The sequence below is a fragment of the Pipistrellus hanaki genome, assembly GCF_964339955.1.
Source record: "Pipistrellus hanaki genome assembly, chromosome: 6".
In the NCBI taxonomy this organism is placed as follows: Eukaryota; Metazoa; Chordata; class Mammalia; order Chiroptera; family Vespertilionidae; genus Pipistrellus; species Pipistrellus hanaki.
The window spans coordinates 6,462,571-6,487,660 of NC_140508.1; the positions used below are offsets into that span (position 1 = coordinate 6,462,571).

At 61.1% G+C, this 25,090-nt stretch overlaps 1 protein-coding gene across 1 annotated transcript in view; it reads left to right on the top strand.

Annotated features, from left to right (window-relative positions):
- The first annotated feature begins 206 nt into the window (after positions 1–206).
- MYT1 (myelin transcription factor 1) overlaps positions 207–25,090 on the top strand; it is a 50,912-nt gene continuing 26,028 nt past the window's right edge. The window contains exons 1-4 of the mRNA XM_084887279.1: positions 207–246; positions 15,077–15,174; positions 22,170–22,224; positions 22,659–22,689. Of these exons, the coding sequence (XP_084743405.1) occupies positions 22,170–22,224; positions 22,659–22,689 (86 nt within the window). The 5' untranslated portion in view covers positions 207–246; positions 15,077–15,174. The remainder of the gene's footprint in view (positions 247–15,076; positions 15,175–22,169; positions 22,225–22,658; positions 22,690–25,090) is intronic.

Below are 25,090 nucleotides of genomic sequence, written 5' to 3' on the forward strand. Positions count from 1 at the left end.
GTGCCACCGCTGCTAATGAGAGCGGTCATTAAGTAAATGAGACGCTGCCTTTCGCTGGCTGCGGAGCCCGCACACTGAGGGGAGAAGACATTTAATTGAAACCCGCACACGGGCTTCCCCACATGTGATGCCTGGCAGGCAGCTGCCCGCCCCTCCTCCCGTCCACCCTGCACCCCCCATGTAAATTTCATGATTGCTTTCCGTGATGTCATTTTGAAAGAGGACAGACAATAGCTGTGGGGAAAGGTAAGTCAATGTTACGTTCTTTCTTGGACAAAGGCAGATCCCGGGTGCTCGGCTCCCCCTCGGAGGACGGAGGACCGGGGACAGGGCCGGGTGTGCGAGCCGCTAATTGCCGGATGGAGGCTTTCTCGGCAGGGGGAGCAGGTCGGGCCCAGGCGCTCTCCTCTCCGGGGTCTGCCGGGGCTGGGTCCCTCCCCTCCCGGGCCCTCCCTGCTTGCTCCCGCGCCTGGCCTCTGAGTCCAGCGGACGCTGTGCGTCTGCCGGAAAAGACACTGGGTACCTGGTAGCGAGGCGAGAAACTCTGGGTGAGGAGCGGGGGCGCCTGCAGCCGGGGAGTGCTGTGGCAGAGAGGACGCTGCCCGTCAGCAGCAGATCTCCCTGGGACCGGGACTCAGAGTCTGCGCTTCATGGGCCCCCTCCCCCCCAAGACGCGGAGTGGAGGCGGTCATGTGAGCGTTTGTCTTTGCGTGTCACGTATCTCTAAAGTTAGGGAGCGACGCCCAGGTGCATGTCTGTGGGGAGACGTGCAGGACTGAGTAGCCGCTCCTCGGTCCCTTCTCGAGATGTGACAGGGTCCTGGGGGCCACGGAGCGTGTATGGGTGTGACGGGGCTCGTGCATTTAAAACCGGAACGCTGGCCGGCCGGCAGCTGGTGTGAGCACTGAGCGACGTGGTGCCTTGTCTGTGGTGACACGTCAGGGTCGGACTCTGTTCTGCCCCCGGATCACTTCCTTCTTTGTGATCGGGGACAGTAGGTGAGCCGGGCCCTGTGTGTGGGCCCGCACGCGGGAGCCTGCCTCCTCTCCCGGTCCCACGGCTGTCCTTGTCTGTGCGTCCATGGCACCAGTGGACACCCCTGGCCGGTCAAGTTTGTTTAATTCCTGAAACAAAACACCGGGAGGTGGCTCTGGAGCTGGAGGAGGGCTGGGTCTCGGCCAGCAGACTGTCCCCGTCCGGTGCTGATGACAGCAGCTATTATGGTTATTCCTCCGGGAGAGGGGGAGGGCGGAGGGAGGTGTTGCCGTAGGGGTTAAAAAAGAAGTCAGAGAACCTGTGAAGGCCTCTGTGGCTGAGTGGACAAAAGGCAGGCGGGTGTTGGGCAGATCCCGGGAGGGGTGACAGGGGCTTACTCTGGCCCTTGCCTCTGGGGCCCCCCCCATCGGTCCTGGGCTGAGACGATCCCCTCCCTCGTGTGACCTGTTACTTCATGGTAAACAAAGGAGTGCAGAGCAGGGATTGGAGTTTGTGACGCAGCAGGGAGGGTGTCCCCCGCCGGACAGGACCTGCCAGCTCCCCAGAGTGGTTCTCGGCGCAGAGCAGGCGGTGCAGGAGCCCCGGGCCCTTGGCGCCGGAGACGGGCCCCTGCGCAGCACTGGCCCTCCCGGTCCACCAGCCGGGAACAGGCCTTCCCGTTCGGAACCACCTGGGCCGAGTTCCCTCGGTCCGCAGGGCCCAGTGTGGGCCTCAGGAGGGCGCTTCTGGCCCGGGGCCTGTGGGACCCTCAGAATCGCCCTGGTCTAGAGGCAGTACCTGAGACAGTATACTTTCTTGGGAGGTGCTGGCAGAGAGCCTGGATGGAGGTGCCCCTATGTGGGTGCAGAGCCTTTGGGGCTGAAAGTTTGCTCTGTCCCAGTTTTTTTATTTTTATTTTATTTTTTATTATTTTTTACCGAAAAACCCTGTTGGTGCTCAGGGATGTCAGACGGGCCTGCCGAGCATGCTGGCCCCTGGCTCATAAGACGCTGGTTCTGGCTGGACCTGGGCCTGCTGCTCTGGGCACTCTCCCTGGCGCTACCCAGAGCATGGCCCCTCCTTTTCCTACTGCCCTCTTTTGGCCTGGAGTTACCCAAGATGCTGACTAGGACCTGGTGAGTCTGAGTGTGAGGGCTGGGTGGGGGGGTGGGGGGGTGAGGGGGGCACGGGGGGCTGGAGTGTGTAGGCAGCACAGCTAAGCTGACCTCCCTCCGGATGGGGTCCATGGCTGGCCACGGCCATACCATTAGGAGTGCTGCTTTGCATGGCCCAGCCCTGGGCACACAGCAGGACCGAGCGTCTGCAGACGGACACTGTGCAGAGTGCCAGTGAGGTCTCCTGGGCCTCCTGTGGCGGCCCTCATGGCAGTGGGCACGCTGGTGGGGCCGGGCCCCTCCGGGAGGGGCTGGGCGTGCCGAGCGCATGGCGAAAGCTGAGCACCACCTGGGTGACTGCCTCTCAGCACGTGGCCGGAGCCACGGAGTGACAGGAGGCGGGTGCCGCTGTCACCAGGTCGGGCCCGCAGGGCGCTGGGCACCCAGGGGGATGCAGTCAGTCACACAGGCTTGCTGGGAAGACCAGCACTGTGCCTGCCCGGCCCCGGAGGCCCAGCCAGGGCCCCTTGTTGTCGGCTTAGCTGCGGAAAGGGCCTCGCTCGGGTTCCAGCCGGCGACAGCCTCCCGGGCTTTCCTGTGAACCCCTCAGCAACGACGGAGCAGCTGAGCGCCCACTTTCACGGGAATTTTGTGGTGAGAGTTTACAGAAAAATGGTCTTTGGGAGCTGGCATCGGTAGGAGGTTAGTCAGCCCCCAAATGCCATTCCCGGAGGGGTGAGGGCAGCAGCCCCGGCCTTCTGCTGCTCAGCCCCAGGCCGTTCTCCGGAGACCTCCGGGCAGCCAGCCGGATGCTGCCGCCGGGTCTCACGGCCTTCAGAGGACGGTCTGTTTCACGAGTGCTGGGTTCCTCTTCTCCAAACGCCGCTTCACACACTCAGAACAGAGTGAGAGGAACGTTTTCCACGGGAAATGCTCTGCTCTCGGCTCCGCGGGGCTTGTCAGAGGACGCGGAGCTGCGCTCACCGGCAGGAGCCCCGTGCTTTTCCTGTGCCAGGACTGGCTTTACCCTTCGCTTCACCCGTTTCCGTTTTTAAATTTACCCACAAAGGTGCAATGTTGTTTTAGTCACTCGGAGTGGCTGTGAGCAGGCCCTGTCAGGACCAGCAGCCGTCCGAGGGAGAGGCAGCCACGGGAGGCGTGTGTGTGTGTGTGTGTGTGTGTGGGGGGGCGGGGGAGTTAGAGGGCAACTGGTCTCAGGCCCCTCCTGTCACCCGAGCGCTGCCTCTGCAGCCCCACCTTCAGGGAGTTCTGGTAACTGCAGGGGCCGCTGGCCCGGCTGCCGGTGGGTTTGGGGCCCTGCGCTGAGGGGGCGGCAGTGACAGGGCCTGGAGGACTGGCATTCTGCGCTGCTCGGTGGTGGTGGCGGTGACCTAGATGTAGGCACACACGCCATATGGCCCACGCTGCTGAGGCCCCGCCGCGGGCTCCCACCACACTCACGCCTGGCTTCACACCTTGATCGTGTTGGACGGCGGTCTGGAGGCTCTGGCAGAAGCCATCTGGGGCCTCTCCTTTTTTCCCATTTTGTTGCCTAAAAGCTGCACATTAGCCGAGCAGCCTGAGGCCCCCCCCCCCCCGGTTCTCATCAGACCCAGGGTTGCCCTCCCACATTCTCTCTGCTGTGGTGGCTCAGACGCTCCCTTTTGGGCAGATTCCTGCTTGACCAGGCCCACGGGGGCCCTTGGGCTTCCAGACGGTAAACCCGCGTCCGCCGAGGCTTGGGGAGGCTCCGGTCACAGTGCGCCAGACCCGCAGCCTGAGGGCCTGACGCTCCGCACCCCTGTCGCCTTACTGAGCTGACGTGTGGCAGCCCTCCGCCTCTGCACCTGCAGGATCTGCTAGCCCTGAGCGCAGCTGGCTTCGGCCCTTTCCCGAGGACGGCGGGCTCCTGCGGTGCTGGCGGTGCGGCGGGCGGGTCAGGCAGTGCTCTGCCGGTGTGCTCAGCTGCCTTCCCGCACAGCCCTCCTGGGAGATCGTGCTGTGTCCGGCTTCCTCCAACCTTGGTCTCCGGCCCCAAGTGAAGGTCCCTACCTGCCTCCCAGTGGCGCTTCCTCCCTCTCCCTGCAGCTGATTTCCTTCTCCTCCGAGGCCCTGGGCTGGGGGGAGGGCCTCTGCAGCTTCTCTGTGCGCTCAGTGTCTCGTCCTTGACCTGCGGTCTCGGCGGCTCCGTAGGACACAGACCCTCGCACATGTCCCGCTCCTTCTGAGCTGCAGGCCCAGGCCCGCCCCGGCCGCGGCGGGGCAGCTGCCCAGGTTCCCGGGGACGGGCCTGGGCCGGCCGCCCCAGGGCTGCTTCTCCAGGGTGGCTACAGGCGGGGAGGAGATGGAGTCAGAAGAAAAGCTGCTGACACGCCCTGCGAGGAGTTTCGGTTTGGAAGTTCCCTCCACTCTGCTCCTTCCCGAGGTTGGTTCTACCGCGGCCTGTGAGTGTGCCATCCGCCTGCGGAACCGCCTCCGGCTGCTCCTGCGTACGGCCTGATTTCGGCGTGTTCAGCTTTCTGTGTGACCTCATTTCATCCCCGCCCTCGCAGTGGCGGTGTGCTGAGGCCTAGAGCAGGTTTGCGGTGTGGCTCCTCCCCTCTCGAGCACCCTGGGTCTCACAGCTGGTGAGAGCTGTGAGTGCGCGGCCTCTGCCTGGAAAAGCCATCGATCTGCCAGGGAAGCCAGGGAGGCCGCCGCCGGGCCCTGCTTCCTCAGAGCGCCAGGAGCGAGGGGCGGGCTGGGCGTGGCCCTCACAGGCTGCTGGCTCTGGGCCCTGGCCTATCCAGCTGCAGGCTCGACCCTCGGCTTCTGGTTCAGAACCTGCTGCTGCAGGTCTGGCCCCCGCAGGCTGTTAGGGGAGCTGGACTCCCAACTCTTCCTGTGCTACAGGGTGCACCCTCTGGCCCTGCCCGCCCCTCCTGCCAGGGTCCCTCCGGGGCCACCCTGGACTGACCGGACAGCGGCAGAGTTCCCTGGCATTGCTGGGAGGCTGGTCGGCAGCCGCCATGTGGGGCCACTGAGCCCTGGAGCTGGCCCTGGTCTCCCTGACAGGCCCTGGGGGTGGAGAAGGGAAATGGGGCCATGTGTCCTCTGGAGTCGACAGAGACCGGTGAGGAGGGCCCTGAGCCAGCTCTCCGGGTCCCCCCGAGGGTGAGGCTGTGCCATGCCAGGCCACCATGCTGCCTTCTCCTCTGGGTCCCCAGGATTGAGACAGGCAGCCTGACCTGCTTGAGGTTTCTGAGGTCGGTTTAGCCTGGCTGGCCACACCCTCCTTTCCTAAGCTCGGGGTGGCCCAAGCGCCCAAGCTCTGAGCTTAAGGAGCAGCAGCCACAGACAGAGAGGATGGATGGGTGGCACTGATGGGGCCCTGAGCTCTGGGGGCGATGCAGCGTACAAGTACACGTCTTCCCAGCTCCTGCTTGGCTAGTGGGGTGGGTCGAGGGAATCGCGGGGAGTCCCCACCCCAATGCCTTCTGCCACTTCCCTTGGCTCCCCCAGTTCTCCTAGCCTGTTCTTCCAGCGTTCTTATTCCTGTCACCCCCCCCCCCCTTTCTGGAGGAGCTTCCGAGAGCGTGGGGGGGGCCATCAGCCCAATGTAGCTGGGATTGGGGTCAGAGTGGAAGTCCACACGGGCAGACGGTTCCCGGTGGAGCCCGTGGCAGCCGCGCGGAGCTCCTGGCTGGGACCCGGCTGGGCCGGGGCAGCTCTGCTCCTTGGCCTCTCCCAGGACGGCCGCCGGCCTCAGGGCTGGCCAGCTCCGCCCACCACCTGGGACCCCCTCCCCATGGCAGGCTCCTGGCAGATGCCTGGAGAGCAGCCTGTGATTTGTTTAGAAAGTCATTATTACTGCCGGGCACTTCACTGTTGTTTTTACAGCCTTGGTGAGGTTTAAAAGAAATAATAATAATAACGTAACAAAGACTCAGCCGCAGTAACTGACAGCATCGTGCTATTTGCATTTTTAAGGAACCACTTCTTTGAGACAGCCTGGGTGAAAGGTCACTATTTGCATATAAATGGAAAAGTGTGAGGCTGGAAGTTACGTCTGTATTATTTTCTCAGCAGAGAGCTGCTGCTGCTGCGATTAAGGGACAGGCTTGCATGTGGCTTTTATTGAATCGAGAAAGTTCCAGGGAGGCTGATTTAGAAGCAAAATAAGGATAGGACCTCGCAGAGCGAAGGGATGCTCTCCCCGCCCCCTTTCCACCTAACTCAGCAAAAGCAGGTCTGCCTTTGCTCTACTCAGCAACTCTTCATTTTATTCTCGAGTCCCAGCTTAAGAAAAAAGGAAAGAAAGAGAAAAACTTGCCTCATTCACCTCTGGGCCCTGCTTGTGTTTCCTGCCGAAGGCTGGCGCCTGGGTGGGATGCTGGCGCTGCCCAGGACCCCGCGCTGTGAACCCCGGTGTGGAGCCCCGAGGGACCCGGAGGCGGAGCGGTGGCGCCCTGTCTGAGAGGCAAGGGCTGCAGGTTGGGGGGTGGAGGGGTAGGGGTTGGAGTGGGAGGAGGCAAATGCAGGGTCCCTCTGCCTGGGCCCATGTGTCCAGGGCACCAATGCCACTTCCTTTTTCATGTTGTGCCGTCAGACTCCTGAGGGCAGCACCACCCAGGAGGCTGTGCAGAATAGCGTTTCCCAGATTAGGCCAAGCAGGCAGGTTGGAGCCAGCCTCCTGGGCTCCAGGGACAGTCCTGAGGCTGAGAGGCCACACACCTGCGCCTGAGGGTGCCGGCCCCTGCACCTCTCCTCACAGACCCCTACTGTCTGTCCGTCACTGAAATCTCCTCCTCATGTCCTGTTATTTTTCAAAATAATTTGAAGCAGCCTCAGACTCACAGGAACATTCCCAATGTGGGGGAGAGCTGCTTTTCCCGACCCCCAGGAGGGCACGTTTGCCCCGCGATGCCGTCCCTCAGAACACCCTGCGCAGGCGGCTCACGGGGGCTCGGCCGCAGCTTCTGGTGGCTGATCTCACTGGTCTGCATCAGTCTGGACTGTTACACATGAGCAGAGCTAGGGCGATGGCCTGGGACAGACACTTGCAGGGCAGAAAGCCGTGGTGCCTAGCAAGGAGCAAAACTGGGAGAACAAGGACCTGTCCCCAGGGGTCCCCTCCTGGCACGTCACTGGACACACAGTTTGGACCCTGATCTTTCATATCAGGGTTTAGGACCCTGATCTTTTCCTCTAAAGATAACACCAAGGCCTCAGCTGTATTTCAGCTCCAGGCCCATAAGTCAGCAAAACCAGACCCGTGAGCTGCCCTGCATCACGGCCCCTAGCCCTGGCACCGACCAGTCAGCAGAGACCATGACCCTGAAAGCGCTCCCCTCACCTGGAAGCTGATGGACATTCTATAAGCCCTCCCCTGAGACCGCCCCTCAGATCCCCACCTGCAAGAGAGAGAAATACACTCAGGACAAGGATCCTGTGTGTCTGCTCCCTTCAAGGAGCACCCCTTCCATTTCCACCCCCCCACCCCTCACAGGCACAAAGCCCCAACCTCTAAGGGACCCATGAGACTTGCCACCAGGGGAGCAGTGGGCAGTGGCTCACCCCTGAGCCTGTCTGGAAGCCAAACTAGGACAACAATTGCACTCCAAATACAAGCCGCTCTGCCATTACTTCAGGAACAGCTGACACAAACCCTGCTCAGCACAGCAGCTGGCGGCTGGAAAGCTACAAACCACAGTGCCCCCATTTTCAAAGACCCAGCACGGAAGCCACACAATACCTCCAAGCTCAGTTTATCCGCAACTGTCTTTTTCTACCCAACTGCCATCTTCTCAACAAGTATAACTCCTCTAACCCTTCTCTCCTACCAGCTCCCCTAGGACTCCTTTGTCCATCAGAACCCCAACAACTTCCTCACCCTTCCTGCAGAACCCCCGAGGCTGTCGCTCACTCCCAACCCTGGGGCCATCGCACCAGCAGCATCACTATCCTCAGGGCAACCCAACCAAAGCACAGCCCATGCAGGACAAAAAGGGCCTTCGCCCAGTCCTGGCAGGGCCATTGCACAGTCTCAGCTGTAGCTCCATGGGGAGGGCTCACCTGCCATGAACACACTCTGACAGAACTCACCAACCCAACAGGAGGAACGTCTCTGTGCCCTGCGGATCCCTTAGCCGACTTCCCAGGCCCCTGGGCTCCCTAGCCGATGAGTCCTTGACAACCTGTAACCCTCAAAGAGCAGGGAGGGATCACAGACTGCTGTCCCTCCATCAACACTTCCGGTGTCGTTGGAACTAACAGAGTCTATGAAGAGGCAGAATGGTTACACACATATAATTGACAAAACCAAGATATTGGGCAATCCCTCTCTCCCTGGTGCCCTAATGGGATGTGGTTCTATCTATTTTGGGTCCACTCGCCTCAGTGAGTCTCCTCCTTCTCTCAGACCTCGCATCGCCGTGTCCTCCTTCCCTTGCTCCAAAACCGTGTGCAAACTATTCCAGACACACAGCCAGCCCCGGCCATGGCCTATAGGACACCCTACCACTCTCCAGGTCCCCAACATGCGAGCACGGGTCAGGGACAGCTCTACACCCCCAGTCAGCAGGAGGTGGTTCCAGAAGATAGAGACCTTCACCCCGATTCCATAAGAATAATTTCTAACAGAGAGAAGAGGAAATGTTAGGACTGCAGGGCCCTGGGTTAGCTTCCCGCCACAGGAGACTGGGACCAGGAGGCCTTGTCCACGCCCCCCCTCAGGAGGGCACAGGCCGGGGGACTGTCCGTGCTCCCCTCAGGAGGGCACAGGCCGGGGGACTGTCCGTGCTCCCCTCAGGAGGGCACAGGCCGGGGGACTGTCCGTGCTCCCCCTCAGGAGGACACAGGCCGGGGGACTGTCCGCTCCCCTCAGGAGGGCACAGGCCGGGGGACTGTCCGTGCTCCCCTCAGGAGGGCACAGGCCGGGGGACTGTCCGTGCTCCCCCTCAGGAGGACACAGGCCGGGGGACTGTCCGCTCCCCTCAGGAGGGCACAGGCCGGGGGACTGTCCGTGCTCCCCTCAGGAGGGCACAGGCCGGGGGACTGTCCATGCTCCCCTCAGGAGGGCACAGGCCGGGGGACTGTCCGTGCTCCCCTCAGGAGGGCACAGGCCGGGGGACTGTCCGTGCTCCCCCTCAGGAGGGCACAGGCCGGGGGACTGTCCGTGCTCCCCTCAGGAGGGCACAGGCCAGGGGACTGTCCGTGCTCCCCCTCAGGAGGACACAGGCCGGGGGACTGTCCGCTCCCCTCAGGAGGGCACAGGCCGGGGGACTGTCCGTGCTCCCCCTCAGGAGGACACAGGCCGGGGGACTGTCCGTGCTCCCTCAGGAGGACACAGGCCGGGGGACTGTCCGCTCCCCTCAGGAGGGCACAGGCTGGGGGACTGTCCGTGCTCCCCTCAGGAGGGCACAGGCCGGGGGACTGTCCGTGCTCCCCTCAGGAGGGCACAGGCCGGGGGACTGTCCGTGCTCCCCTCAGGAGGACACAGGCCGGGGGACTGTCCGCTCTCCCCTCAGGAGGACACAGGCCGGGGGAATGTCTGTGCTCCCCTCAGGAGGACACAGGCCGGGGGACTGTCCGCTCTCCCCTCAGGAGGGCACAGGCAGGGAGGGACTTGCTGGAACCGGTGCTGGAGCATAAGGAAGGCGCCTGTCCTGGGGGCACCCAGTCACACACCTGCGCCCATCTGATCCCCAGCCTGCCGGCTCGGCCCACCCTCTGACCACAGGGCTCCTGCCTGCGGCTGCACAGGAGGTGGAGCGCCAGCTCCTGGGCGGCCAGCCTCACCCGTGCGCCCTTGGCTCGGGGCTGTGCAGCCCTTCCCTGTGGGCATCCCAGCCCAGCCCTTTCCTTGGATAAATTCTATTTTCCTTATCCACAATCCGAGGTGCTCTGTAGCCCCCATGAACCACCACGTTAACCTTCCAGTGACCTTCACCCTCCTGAAGAGTGCTAGTCAGCTTGTGGTAGAACTTCTTGGCTGTCCCCCAGACTGGACCCCAGGCATGGGGCCCTGTGCCCTGGCCCGATGCCTCTACTCTGGTCAGATGGTGCTGTCCTACAGCTCCTGATGCAGGGACAGTCTCTTTCTTTGCACCTGATAAGTATTTGGCAGTAAGGTGCTTTGAAACTATGCAGATGCCTCGTTCCTCACTTAACCGCCAATTTATTCATTTTATTGATCTCTGAGTAGACAGGACTGGTTTTACCCAGCGGGTTAGGCTCATTAAGTTGACTCACAAATTGTCCCTGACCACGGCGGGAGCCACTGGCGCGGCCTGGGCCCTCTGCCCACCCCCCCGCAGTGAGTGCTTCATGGTCTCGGCAAACCCAGAGCCTCGCCCATCGTATCGCATCCTCTGGAGGGAAAGCCGTGCCACCGAGGTCCTCTCCACGGGCCGAGCCCGGCACTTCTTCGGGGTACCCGTGTCTGGATGGCCGTGCTGGTGTCCCCGCTCAGCCTGAGGCTCACACACCCTGCCACTAGCAGCACTGCATTCCTCCTCATCGCCAGGCACAGCTCAGTGGCATCTTAGAAAAATGACTGACGGATGGCTTTTAGAGATGCAGGAAGGAGAGAGACATCGATTTGCTGCTCCACTTGTTTATGTGCTCATCGCACGTGCCCTGGCAGCCACACCTCGGTGTGTTGAACGACACGCTAACCAGTGAGGTGAGGCTGTGGTATTTCGTTTCATCCATTCAGCAGTTGGCGGGTGTTTGAGCTGTTGCTGCTTTTCTGCTGGTCTGAATAACGATGTAAAGAATCAATGTGTCCAAGGCTCTGTGTGGACATATGTTTGCATTTCTCTTGGGTCTTTACCTAGGGTTGGAATTGCTGGGTCATATAGTGACTCTATGCTTGATATATATATATATATATATATATATATATATATATATATATATATATACAATTTAAAAATATATTTTATTGAAATTTTACAGAGAGGAAGGGAGAGGGATAGAGAGTTAGAAACATCAATGAGAGAGAAGCATTGATCTGCTGCCTCCTGCACACCCCCCACTGGGATGTGCCCGCAACCAAGGTACATACCCTTGACTGGAATAGAACCTGAGACCTTCCAGTCCACAGGCCAATGCTCTATTCACTGAGCCAAACTGGCTAGGGTTTGATATATATTTTTAAAGTTGTCTTAAAAAAAACCTTTTTAAAAATGATACACCCTAATTTTTAAAATTTAATTTTAAAATATGTTTTTATTGATTTTTTAGAGAGAGAGGAAGGGAGAGTGCTAGAGAGAAACACTGATAAGAGAGAACCATCCATCTGCCTTCTGCACGCCCCTTAGTGGGACTGAGCCTGCCACCTGAGCATGTGCTTTGGCGGAGAATCCAACTGTGACTTCTTGGTGCGCGGGACATTGCTCCACCTCTGAGACGCGCTGGCCGGGCTGTGCCCTTTTCATTCCCGTCTGTGTTCCAGCTTCTACGGATTCTCTCCAACACTTGTTATCGTGTGAGTTTTAAGAGAATTATAGCCACTTTAGTGAGTTTGTGGTTTTAAGTGGCATTTTCCTAACGACTAGATGCTGAGCTTCTTTTCATGTGTATATTGGCATTCATATGTTGTCTTTGGACAAGTGTCTATTTAAACTGGATGGTCTATTGATTATGGCATTGTAAGCTTTCTTTAAGTGTTCTGATTACCAGTCCCTTATCAGATATATGATTTGCAACCCAGTTTATGGGTTGTCTTTTCATCTTATTGTTGGTGTTTGATGTGCAAAAGTTTTAAATTTTCATGCAGTCTAATTTATCCACTTTTTCATTTTACTACTTGTCCTATTGGTGTCATATCTAAGTCAGTCAGGAAGGCGTGCCCTGTGCTTTCTAAGACTTTAGCTCTTGCATTCAGAGCTGTGATCCTCCGTGAGTTACCTTTTGCGTGTGATGTGAGAGTGACCAGCTTTATTGCTGACAATCCTGTGCTCCTTGAATTTCCATGTACATTTTAGAATCCGTCAATTTTCTTGAACAAAGCAGCCTGGAGAAACAGAAGTCGCCGGATTGTGGGGAGACTCAGGATGTAACTGTGGCAGGATCTGGGCCCAAGCAATGCTGGTGCCCTGGTTGAGGAGGGGGGAGAGGAAAGCTCAGCCCTGTGAAGAGCAGATGCTAAGAGCAGGGACCAGAGTCAGAAGAGGGGTCGATGGGACGGCCAGTGGCCAGAAGGACGTGCAGGCAGCTGGGGAGAGGCTCGGAGTCAGGGGTGCACCATGGGGAAGTGACGTGGCTGTGACTGGTGACCCTCAGGGATCGAGCTCTGGTGGAAGGCTGTGGGTGGAGGTTGCTGCGGTGGGGAGTGAGGAGCAGTGTGGTCCCTTAAGAAATGTGGTTGTGATGCGGGGGGAGGCTGCTGGCCGTGGAGCCCACAGGGATGGTCATTTTAGCCTCAAGTTGGTTGAAGAATTGAAAAGCCCCAGGAAGGGTCCAGTTGAGAAGCCCGGGAGGTGCCCCTGGGACCCTTTATTCGATATTGGGAAGGAGGGGGCATCAGGCCCGCGTGGAGAGGTTGGCTCGTCCAGGATGTTGGGAACACAGGGGGACCAAGGAGGGCTGGGCTGAGGCCTCCGGAGACCGGAGACCGACTCTCATGCTCGGGGCCCGGGCTGTGCTGCTGTTTGTCAGAAACTGTCCTGGGCCTGGCGGGCTGGCCCCGGGGCTGCTGAGCTGGGCAGTGGCTGCCATCAGGAGAGGGCTGCTGGGCTTGGGCAGGAAGTGCCCTGCTCACAGACCCACCACTCTGGCAGCAGATCCTGGTTGCTGCTCTGAGCTTGTCTGCCAGCCAGAGTCTCGTGGTAGAAGTGAGTTTGGGGCCTCTGTGGGGACAGACCTGGGCAGTGTGAACAGACAGGGCACGTGGTACCCGGTCCCAGAGGGGTCAAGGCCAGCGCCTCCTCCTCACCACCTGCCCCCAAGCGGCCTGATTGCTGTTTGAGTCCATGGGCAGAGATTCGAATGAGCTGATTAGACACTTAAGAGCTCACAGGCTGCTCGTCCCGAGGACAGCCTGCTCTTCCCTTCAGATTCCCCGTAACAGGCTGTGCCATCCTCACGTGTCCCCTGTGCACTGACCCCGGGAGGGCATTTCCACACGAGCTGTCAATCCCCAGACCTCCCTCCCCCTCGTGGTGGATGGGGCAGGGGACTGCAGGACAGGGGTGGAAGCAGCTCTGCCCCTCTGCCCCTCTGCCCCATGTGTCCAGAGCAGGTGACCCTTGCAAGGCACGTCCTGCTGGGGCCCCGCAGGGCCACCCTCCAGCCTGAGGACTCCGAGTTGGGCGGGTGGGGGCTCTGTCCGGTCTGCGAGGTGGCCGGGCCACGGGCAGGTCCTGGGGTCCTAGCCCAGGAGGAGTGCTGTCTCCCAGCAGTGACCATAGTTTGCTGCCAAAATCTTCCCAGGAAGAGGAAGGACTCACATCGGGGGAGAACTGGTTCGTGATGAGGGTCTGGTCCCGGGGCTGTGCCCGGTTTGACGCCGAGCCCCAGGGCCGTGAGCTCCAGGTTGCTGAGGTGCCGCCCCACTCCTGTGTCCAGACGCTCTCTACCCTGTGCTTTCCCTTGCAGGTGTGGGGGTGTGGGAAGACCTGTGAGCTGGCTGTCTCCCATCAAACAGAAAAACAGAGCTCCTTCCGAGATTTGCTCTGCTCACTGGCTGGGCTCCTCTGGGAAGCAGGAGGGACCTCGAGGGGTCGCACAGGGGTGGGGCACACCTAGGCCCCTGCTGGGTGCCAAGAGGGGAAACAGTCCTGCCTGCAGCACAGACCTTACTCGGGCTCTTCTGCTGTCCCTCCAGCTGCCATGACACGCCCCAGTCACCTCACACATTTACATTGTCATGGAGACAAGAACTGCCCCTGGAGCCTGGCCCGCAGCCAGCACAGGTGGCTGTGGGTCTCCTGACCGGGAGGTGTGTGTGGAGAACGAACCCTGTGCCCTCTCACCTCTGCCCTCAGGTATCAGACACGTCCCATGACTGGCTGACTCACCGCGTGTCCTTCATCTCTGCCAGGTGTGAGTCTGTCTGCACCCACTTTGCAGCCCCCGCCTGTTCATTCAGGGCCTGTGTGGCTCCCACACAGGTGCGGTGGGTTTCGAAATCTGAAAGGCCCCGGTGGGCCTGTCCCCATTTTGGGTGCACTGGTGAGGACCTGGGAGCCAGGAGTCACAGCCCATTCCTTCGGGGTCTCCTGCAGGTGACTCCTGGCTCAGTGAGGCAGGCACATGGTAGGTACCAAACCAGTCCTTTGAAAACCTTGCATTAGGCATTGCCTTGACAACCAGTCTGAGTCGCTCAGTGTCGTGCTCCTGGAGGTCACAGGAGCCCTTCGAGGGTCTGGAGGCATTTCCGGACACGTGGATGCCGTGGGAAGGAGTCACAGGGTGCCGGGGCAGGAGCGTGAACTAGACAGACCACGTGGGGGTGCCGGCCCAGCGTGCGGGCAGTGGTGTCAGAGCTGTGGGCCCCACCACTTCCGGCAGAGTCCAAGCTGCCTTCAGGGAGCAGCAGAGAGCAGAACGCAGGCATCTTCATTTCCTGTTTTTATTGTTGGTTACTGATGGCCTTTCTTTGAAATGCTGCTGCCGGTGTGGAGAGCTGTTGTCATGGAAACAGAGTGCTGCAGGGAACAGGCACACAAGGCCGCTCTTTGTCCGTCAGCTGAGCCGAGCTGCTGTGAAGAGTTAAACCTAACGGGGCGCCTCACAGAGGAAAGGTGCCGGAGCGGGGGCCAGGCCGCGGGAGCAGGGTCCCTCGGTGACAGAAGCCCCCCTGGAAGCCCCAGTGTGTCCTGTGACCCCGATGCGGGCAGGGTGTCCCCACCAGCAGTGATGTTCCTCCACGAGCCTGGCGTGTCTTCCCGAGGGCCGAGGCAGGGGCTGTTGACGGCTGTGCAGACGTGACCCGCGCTGCCCGGCTTCTGTCCTCGAGACGTATAGCGCATTCATTGTTTCCTTTCTCTGGCCCTCAGAAAATGAGTTCCGGGGTGAGCTGCTGAGCCAGAGGTGGACACACGGAGACAAGGCCAGCAACTACAGGGCCTCGAGGCTACTGGACGGACGCGGCGAGGTGAGGCACTGGGAGGGCCTGCCCCGCCCCGGGTCTGGGCAGGCAGAGCTCCCTCCAGGCCGGGAGCGGCTCAGGTGACGTGTGTCTAGTCGTCAGCAGATTAGGCGAAGGACCGGTGGGGCTAGGGACACTTTAAATAAAGGGAGAAGAGTGGCCGAATAGAACGAATCCACAGGTGACAGTAGCCTCCCTTGGGCCAGGTCCCTGTTCTGAGGCCCCACTGCATCGGGCTCCCTGATGTCCTCAGCCACTGCTGCCATTCTCCCCTCGGTGCCCGGGCAGGCTGAGAATCCCTCGGGACTCGTGAGGTGTGCGTCCTTGCTGATTTCCGTCTCCCAGGTGGAAGCAGATGGGTGACAGAGGCTCAGGTGCCTCCGTGGTACTGCTCCCTCGTCCAAGACCTCCCAGGTGCTGGCAGCCACGCCACCCTCTAATTCTAGAACTTCCCATGACGTTCTCCAGGTAAAGCAGGTCCCAGGGTCAGATGACAGCAAGCAGGCTTGGTGGGCCTCCTTCCCAGGTCTCAGATGCTGGCCTCATTGTCTGACACAGACACTGCCGAGGCTCCAAACCATGACCCGAGGTCCGGCCACAGGGTGCGCCTGCCCAGAATGTAGGCGGCCAGGGCTACGGCGTTTGGGTGACAGCCTCCTCCGAGGGAGTTGGTAGTTTGCTGTCAAAGCCCAACCTCTTCTTTCCAATCTGGTGACTGGCCTGGGCTCTGCCATGGGTTTGTCCTCGGACCTCCATCCACACCTGCCTTTCTGTGGGTGACCGGTGCCATCTGGAGCCCGAGGCCTAAAGAAAAGACAACGACACCAACCCTGCCTTCATTTAAATTTTGATCATGGGTTTCCTGCATTGACTGCAATGTGTTAAGTGCTGCATTAAAATATTGTTTAATCTTGACCACTGAGTTTTTGTTTCCCCCTTAAATCTGCACCCAGTGATGGCCTTACTTGCATCATCCCATCCCAGCCCTGAGCAGCTAAACAGAGATCACGTGACCAGGAAAGTGACACAGTCTCAGAGCCATTGCTGGACCAGGCATCCACAGTAAAACAGATATCAAAGGATAGTGAGTCATACGCATTTTTCTTTTTTTTTTTTTTGGTCAGAATGCACACATTTATTGATTAAGTTTGCTGTCTTATATAGGCACGGTGCATGGCCCAAATAAGACAATTACAATAATAACATAAAAATCATTAGTCATAGATCACCATAACAAATATATCAACAGTGGAAAAGTTTGAAATGTCGTGCGAACCGCCGAAGCATGACACAGAGACATGCAGTGAGCAAACACAGCGGGAAAAGGGCGCTGACAGACTTTCCCCTGCAGGGTGCCCAGGCCTCCACGTGTGGGGACACAGGGTCAGTGAGGCACCGTAGAAGGAGGCCCGCCTGGACTTGACCTGAGGCCGAGGGCCTGGGGACGTGCCCTGCGGGCGTTGTAGCGTTGAGGGCTGGCAGGAAGCTGCTGCCACTGTGGCTCTGGCCTGAGGAGCTCATGGTGTGGGATTTGCCGTGCACTAGCCTGTGGGCCACGCTCGGTTTTCTGGCAGCATCGGCTGCTCCAAGAGAGACTTATCCCTCTGCCTCGGCAGGTAGGGCCTGAATTGCTGATCTGATCCAAGAATGTGCCGTGAAAGGGTCGGTTTCCAGCACTGTGGGCTGAGGAGGCCCCGGCACAGACGTGCTGGCCTTGGAACAGCAGAGCACCAAGTGGCAAAGCAGGACTGGCCTCAGGCAGGAAGTGGGTGAGGCAAGGAACGGCTCCGTGCCTGGAGGGCAGCGGTGCCCTCTGTGGGAGGTGTGCACAGTCTGACCCAGCTTCAGCACCAGGGGTATGGACAGCTCCCAGGTGGGAGGGGCAGGAGCCCTTAGACAAGATTAGGTGGTTGTGCATTTAGGGGAAGTGTTGGCTGGTGTGTGTGTGTGTGTGTGTGTGTGTGTGTGTGTGTGTGTGCGTGTGTGTGTGTGTGAACTTGCTTATTTTATTTAATTTATTATTTAAAAATATATATTTTTATTGATTTTAGAGAGGAAAGGCGAGAAAGAGACAGAAGCATCAATGATGAAAGAGAATTATTGATCAGCTGCCTCCTGCACGTCCCCTACTGGGGATTGTGCCCACAACCCAGGCATGTGCCCTTGACTGGAATTGAACCCAGGACACTTCAGTCTGCAGGCCAACGCTTTATCCACTGAGGCAAACCAGCTAGGGCTCTCTCTCTCTCTCTCTCTCTTTCAACCTAAGGAGAAAAGGTGCAGGCATTGATTGTAGATCCTTATACCTCTTTTTGACATTGAAGAATGAAACAGTGCTATTCAGTGGATGACTAGAGATATGCTATGGAGAAGGTGGATTGCATGACACCCAGCCAGGTTTTCTCCCTGCCACCTTGCCTGGGGATCCTAATGAGGGAGGGAGGTACCTGATTTCTACCTCTGGGCTGGCCTCAAATGGAACAAATTCCATTTATGGTGGAGTTTTAAAGAGAGAGACTCAGACGTGGCTGCTTTCTCAGGTCGTCATTATGTAGCTAATGACGCCGTAGGAAGGAGCCACAACGCTATACACTTTAACTTGGGGTTGGAGTGAGCCATGACCCCATGCTTAGAGGTGTCAGGAGAAACCTTCCCAAGACACGTGTTCACTAATACTCCATGGGTGTCTTTTTTTGCAACCCGGAGCAGAGGCGGGTGTCTTCAGATGCCAGGAGGTTGGACAGTGGGAGGAGTGTCAGGAGAATGTCAAACATGCAGTGGGACTCTCCAAGGGAGACGGAGCTGTCACGCAGGGAACCAGGCGAGCTGTGACACCAGCCATCCAGGGTGCAGGGGTGTGGGTGAGGGGACTAGGCTCAGAGATCAGAGGATGGGGAGCTGGGTGTGCGCCGAGGGCTCTGGAGGTGCAGGGCCTGCCCATCTGTGAAGCAGAGGCTGCTCGGGGCCGCCCGTCCACGCAGTGCACACTCAGAGAAAAGAGAAGCTGGGAGGAGTGCAGGCAGGAGAGCTCCGAAGGGTCCCAGGGAGAGGGGCAAGGGCGTACCTGAAGGCTGTCCTTGGTCCTGAGGTGGAGCTGCCGATGGGTGTGGTGCCAGCCACAGCGCTCGCTCCCACAGCACGGCCCTCACTGAGGCCAGAACCAACCCAGACCCCACCCTCCCCTGGAGAAAGGGGATCCTTTGGAGCCTATAGACAGGTGATGGGCAGTTCCTGGCCACCTCCAGTATGTCCCTCTGCCCCCTCACTCCGTGTCACCGTCTGGGAGTCAGTGGATGCACCCCTCTGTTCCTCCAGGTCTGTTCTGAGACACTAGAATGCATATGATCGTTTGGCTTCAAAAATTGTTCTAAGCTTTGCAGCTGTTGGAGCGAATTCCAAACAAAACGAAACACTCACTTGCCTTCTGCTGCATCCCAGGGTCAGTGAACTTCCCTGAGGCCCCTGGAGCCTGCCGGCCGAGGCCGCCTTCCCCATTGTCTGTCCGTCTGTCCACAATAGCCTCTGAGCAGAGCGAGGCCACACCACCTTGCTCTGCAGGACACAGTGACCTGGAAACAGGAATGAAGGAGCTTATCTCAGATGGAACTGAGGGCTGTGAGGGCAGAGTGGGCGGGAGCAAGGGCTGACTGTTGAGAGGATCTGACACCTATGGGTGCTCTTTGCTCCCCAGCTCTGAGCACCTCCCTCCCTGAGGCAGCCTACATGTCCTCAGGTTTTCATTGACTCACTGAGCCTCCCCCCACCAAGGTCCCAAGTCTGAGCAGCCCCTGAGCAATGTCTCCCCTGACCCCCTCCCTAGTGGAGGGCCCTCGGGCTGGCAGGCAGGTGGTCTGGGTCCTTAGGGCTGGGCCTCAGCTGTCTGTGCAGAAGGGCAGGGAGGTGTGAAGGCTTGAGAAGATGGTGAAGAAAGGAGTGAAAGAGCGGGAGAGAGGCGGGACTGGGGGCTTGAGGGAAGGGGGAAGGGCACTTCCAGAGACCACCCTAGAGTCCCTGAACGTGGGGGTGGACAGACCTGGCCTCTGGGACAAAAATGGAGATGCACAAAGCCTGTGGCCACATGGGCTGGACCCTCCTGGGTACAGAGTGCCCTTCCCTATCCCTCTGCTACTGGCTGGGCCTGAGCGCCTTGCTCACCTCCGTGGCCCCGGAGTCCAGATGAGGATTGGAGGGTGCTGGCCACATGGGCTTGTTTGGTTCCCAGTTTGTAAATATTCAACCCAGGGAACCCAGTTTGGGCCACGGCAATGCCCAGACGGCTGGACGAGGGCTGGTCTCTGGCGCGGGCCGAGTGGGCAGCAGGGAGAGCCACATGATGTCGTGGGTCCTGAGGCGACGCGGGACGGGACCACTTTCTCTGGCTCGCAGAGGTGGCAGCACAGTGCGTCTGCATCTGTAAATTACCCTCCGCCCCCAGTTTCCCTTTAGAAAGCAGAACCCGTGAAATATTGATGAGCGCTTAGAGCCGTTTAAGGAGCACGGGAAGTGGGCAGCTCCGGCGGCAGAGCCAGCTGGAGTTACGGACACAGGCGGTGCGGAGGGCCCTGTGCCGGGAGGGAGGCGGAGGGCCTTGTGCCGGGAGGGAGGCGGAGGGCCCTGTGCCGGGAGGGAGGCCGAGGGCCCTGTGCCGGGAGGGAGGCCGAGGGCCCTGTGCCGGGAGGGAGGCCGAGGGCCCTGTGCCGGGAGGGAGGCCGAGGGCCCTGTGCCGGGAGGGAGGCCGAGGGCCCTGTGCCGGGAGGGAGGCCGAGGGCCCTGTGCCGGGAGGGAGGCTGAGCAGGCGCCACTGTGTCAAGGGCCTCCCCGCCAGGGAGAGGCTGTCTAGTTATCTGTGGGTAGTTCCAAAACAGAAACTTGATGGATTTGTGCTTGGAACACTGGAGGGTTTCTAAATAATAAATGAATGAAAAACGGGGACCTTGCCCTGGCAGAGCGGGGGCCGCTGGGTGTGCTGGCTCCTCCTGGGATGGAGCGGCGCCCTCAGCCGGAGGTGCTATGGGAGCCCTGGAGCTCCCCGGGTCCCTCTGCCCTGCCTGGTGCTTCCAAGGAGCCAGGGCCACTTCCAAAAGCTCAGAGAGCAGCTGTGCCTGCCGTGTCCCCGGTAAAGAGCCAACCCACCTTTCCTCCTGTCATTCAGCTTTTTCCCTTTTAAAATCAAAGCCACGCGCCCCAAGGAGAACTCACTGATGGACCACCCGATACAGAGGCCACAGCTGTTACCTCCGCAAAGGGCTTGCCGTTTGAGGCGGGGCCCACAACCCACCCTGCCACCTTCTCTGTTCTCTGCTCTTTAAATAATCTATCTGCAGGAATCCAGATGACCCAGGCACACTTAGCCTGGCAGGGTGCTTGCCAGCTTCCCTGGAAACATCACAAAAAAGAGCGGTAGATTGCAGTGCAGCTGCAAGCAGGCCCGGCAGCCAGGCGTCAGCGTCAGTGCCCTGTGTCCTGCCTGGCAGCCGCAGTGCGTTTGAAGGCTCGGGGGGGAGCGAAGCCCTGGACACCTGCTCCTTTCACCCCACGTGAGCCGCTGGCCGCGGGAGCCTGCCACGTGGGCAGTGCAGCCCGGCTCCTGCTGCTGCAGCTGCACGCAGCCCCGGCCCACGGCCCCCGCACAGCCGCGGGCTTTGGGCTTTCCCCTTAACAAACCACGTGCGTCACCACATATTAGTGCCGCTCGGGGGAGCTTCCTTCTTGGATCCCTGGTGCGAGCACGCATCTCCTCGTTCTCTAAGCTCATCTGCAAGGAGAAGCAGCTGTCAGGGCAGGGAAGACGGTGCGGCCCGGCAGAGGCCGCTCTCTCTTGGAGACACACGGCATGTCAAGGCTCCTGCCCAATGCCCACCTCCTACCTCGTTGCCGCCTGCTGCCCAGATGTGTCCTGAGTGACATAGGCCAAGTCTCCGTCTGAGGACCGGTGGCCCCGGGGGCTCCCCGGGACTCCCTGGAGGACAGTGTGGGCGTGCCCCCCACGAAGTGTCCCCCACGAGGGCTGGGCACTGGGGGGCGTCACCATGGGCTCCAGTGAGGTCCAGACCAGCGGCCGCCAACCGGTGGTCCTCGGATCACTGGGGGTCTGTGAGTCCGTAAGGCTGGCGACCGCCGGTCTGGACTGTCTCGTCCCCTCGCAGGGGCCACTCAGCCTCTCCTGGGAGAAGTGGCTTCGGGCAGGGCCTGTGGATCTGGTGAGCTGACACTTCGGCCTGGCTCTCCTGGACACGGCCTCCGCCTCTGGGCAGGCCACACAGCCTGGGGGCCACAGGCACGCGGCAGTGGCTGCTCGTGCAGAGGTGCTCTGAGGCCAGGAGACACGCAGAGCAAGCGTCTCATTCACAGCCTTCCTGTCGATCATTGTTGAAATGAAGGTGTTCGGCAGATTGGGCTAAGTTGATCATTGGCGTTAGTTGTAGCTGTTTTTTCACATTGTCAGGGTGGCTGTTGGAACGCGCACAGAGATGTCTCTGGTCCCCGCTGTGGTCCCCGGGGAGGGTGTGCTGAGACGTCTCTGGGAACACATGCAGGGTGCTGGGCCCCGTGGGCCGGCCCCTGAGCGCAGGCCGCCTGTCCTCAGGCCGTTCCTGGTGAGCACACTGTGAAGCTCAGAGCCGTCCACCTCTGGGCGCTTCCTGGACGGCCCTTTAGGTCCTGCTATGACGGACGCCCTCGTGTCGGCTCCCGCAGGAAGCTGGCGCGGGCACATGGGTGGGTCTGGGCCGGTGAACTGCCCTGATTCCTGAGCCTGACCCCATGAGGGGGGTGGAGCAGGCCCTGCCTTCCTCAGCTGTGAACCTGCGGTTGGGGTGGGGCAGGCACAGGGGACGGGGGTGGGGGGCGGGTGGGGGGCTGCTGCTCCAGGTCCCAGGTCTTTCCCGCGGAGCCATTCCTTGGATTCTGTGTCGCAGTCCCGCCTTCAGCAGCAGAGCTGGGGCGGGAAAGCGGGCGGGCCGCACCGTCTTCCCTGCCCTGACAGCTGCTTCTCCTTGCAGATGAGCTTAGAGAACGAGGAGATGCGTGCTCGCACCAGATCCAAGGCCCTGCGAGGTGAGTGCCGCCTCCCCGTCTGTCCTGCCTCCACAGCTGGCTCTGTCCGAGGCCAGGCCGAGGCTGTGGGTGCCACTTCCCCGCAGGAGAGCGGCCACAGCGATGCCACCCGCCTGCCCCCCCCCCACCCCCCCGGCCGGGGCCTGGTCTAAGGCTGCCGGTGGCCTCGGGGCTGTGGGCGCTGCGGAGCGCCGGGCGAGCGAGGTGCCAGGCGGACGCAGCTCCACGGGCGTTCTCGGCGCAGTTAGGGAGACGTGCCCACTGGCTCTCAGGGCCAGGAGCCAGTGTCAGGTGGGCACCTGCCCCTCCAAAGCCAGCAGCCTTCCCGGGCTGGACCTAAGGCGCACCAGCAGGTCAGGAGGAGGGGCCACAGAGTGGCCGCCACGCCCCAAGTGCCGTTTAATGCTGACTCGTGTGCTTCCTGTCTCTCACAGCACCCCTGGAGCCCACAGGCGCCGAGCTCAGGTAAGAGGGCTCCCGCTGGCGGCGAGCCTGTCGCGCCTGTGACCCTGCTGGTCCTAATGCCCCACCGGGCTCCCGGGATGGACCAGCTGCACCTCGGGCCCCGTTCCCTGACCAGGCCCCTTTCTCCTTGGCACGTGTCAGCTGCCACCCCTTGCCCCACCTCTGCCCTGGCCCTGCCACACCATGGCAGGGGCACAGCCTGTGCAGCTTGGCCACCACCGGAGGGCGGTCACGGGTCTCCACCGCCCTGAGGGCTGTCTGGGTGGGGTCACAAAGGTCTGAGGCCCATCGGGCTGGAGGTGGAACAGGCTTCCGGGCCCAAGGCTGCCACTGACTGGGACACGCAGGCAGTGTGCTGGGGTCTCCAGTGGCAGAGTCTGTGACTGCAGATCCAGGCCACACTGCCAGGGCCGAGCCCAAGGAGGAGGGACAGCCCTCTGCAGCGAGTGCGAGTGCTAGTGCCACCCGAGGCCAGGCCCTCCCGGAGGCTGAAGGCTTCTGTCCTGGGTGTGGCCAAAGCCTTCGGGTGGGGATGGCCAGAAGGAAACCCACCCCAATGCCTATGTGCCTGCCTGCCCAGCTCCCTCACCCCCACACTGCCTGCCCAGCCCCTCCCCTCACTGCCTGCCCAGCCCCTCCCCTCCCCACACTGCCTGCCCAGCCCCTCCCCTCCCCTCACTGCCTGCCCAGCCCCTCCCCTCCCCTCACTGCCTGCCCAGCCCCTCCCCTCACTGCCTGCCCAGCCCCTCCCCTCCTCACACTGCCTGCCCAGCCCCTTCCCTCCCCACACTGCCTGCCCAGCCCCTCCCCTCACTGCCTGCCCAGCCCCTCCCCTCCCCACACTGCCTGCCCAGCCCCTCCTCTCCCCACACTGCCTGCCCAGCCCCTCCCCACACTGCCTGCCCAGCCCCTCCCCTCACTGCCTGCCTAGCCCCTCCCCTCCCCTCACTGCCTGCCCAGCCCCTCCCCTCCCCACACTGCCTGCCCAGCCCCTCCCCTCACTGCCTGCCTAGCCCCTCCCCTCCCCTCACTGCCTGCCCAGCCCCTCCCCTCACTGCCTGCCTAGCCCCTCCCCTCCCCTCACTGCCTGCCCAGCCCCTCCCCTCCCCTCACTGCCTGCCCAGCCCCTCCCCTCCTCTCACTGCCTGCCCAGCCCCTCCCCTCCCCACACTGCCTGCCCAGCCCCTCCCCTCACTGCCTGCCTAGCCCCTCCCCTCCCCTCACTGCCTGCCCAGCCCCTCCCCTCACTGCCTGCCTAGCCCCTCCCCTCCCCTCACTGCCTGCCCAGCCCCTCCCCTCCCCTCACTGCCTGCCCAGCCCCTCCCCTCCCCACACTGCCTGCCCAGCCCCCTCACCCCCACACTGCCTGCCCAGCCCCTCCCCTCACTGCCTGCCCAGCCCCTGCAGATGGCTCTTCCCAGGGTGTGGGCCTGGTCTCGGACAGCCCCGGGGGTGTGTCTAGCACTGTGCCTGGCCCCGCGGGCAGAGGTGGGTGCTACACCTCGAGATGCCATGCTGAGGAGCCAGCGTGACCGGCACACCCCATGGAAGTCTCCGTGAGCTTCCAGACTCCCGGCTGGAGACAGACACCCCCTGAAGCTGTGGCCTTCCCTCAGCAGGCCGCTCCTCCTCCTGGCCCTCCGTGCGCTCCCACCAGATGGAGGGACGATGGGCCAAGAGAACTGTGTTCTCTCTTGGCGGCTGCTGAGGCCCCCAAAGCATCCCTGGGGCCCCGAGCTCTGGGCTCGGCCTGGGTTCGGAAGGAGAGGGGTGTGGGCAGAGGGGGCTCTGAGTGGCTTGGGCAGCTGCAGGAGCCGCTGGGAAGCTGTGCTGCACTGTCCCTGTGAGCAGGAACCGGAGGGTGGGAGGGTTCGAGCTCTCCAGCCCAAAGAGCAGCACCACATGCTCTGCAGCTCACAGCACAGTCCGGGGTCAAGGGTGAGAGGGTGAGGGTGGGCGGCGGGCAGACCCGGCACCCAGAGAGAGGCCGCGGGACCCCGAGGCGCTGAGCACAGGCCAGAAGCTCCTGAGAGGAGGGCCGCTTCCTGGCCGGCCGTGTGGCCTCGCCTGGGACCTGCTGGCGTCCGCGTTGGTAACAGCAATCGGTTCAGCCGGTAGATGAGGCTGTGGGGAAGCTAGAAAAGCAGCCACAAAGGGCTGGGTATTCTCTGGGAGAGAAAATGACTCAGATAGATTTGCTCTGGAACAGCCTAGGAGAAGACCGGCAGGCGAGGGGTGCCTGTGGGCTCGGTCGCAGACTCCCGTCAGTTTCCTGGGGAGACGCAGGGAGCTGGGCCCAGCGTTCCAGCAGCAGTGTCCCCGAGAACGGCCTTAGCAAAGCGGCGGACTGCCCCGCGGTCACACAGTGCCGTGGCCGGGAGCTGCACGCGGTGTGCCGGGG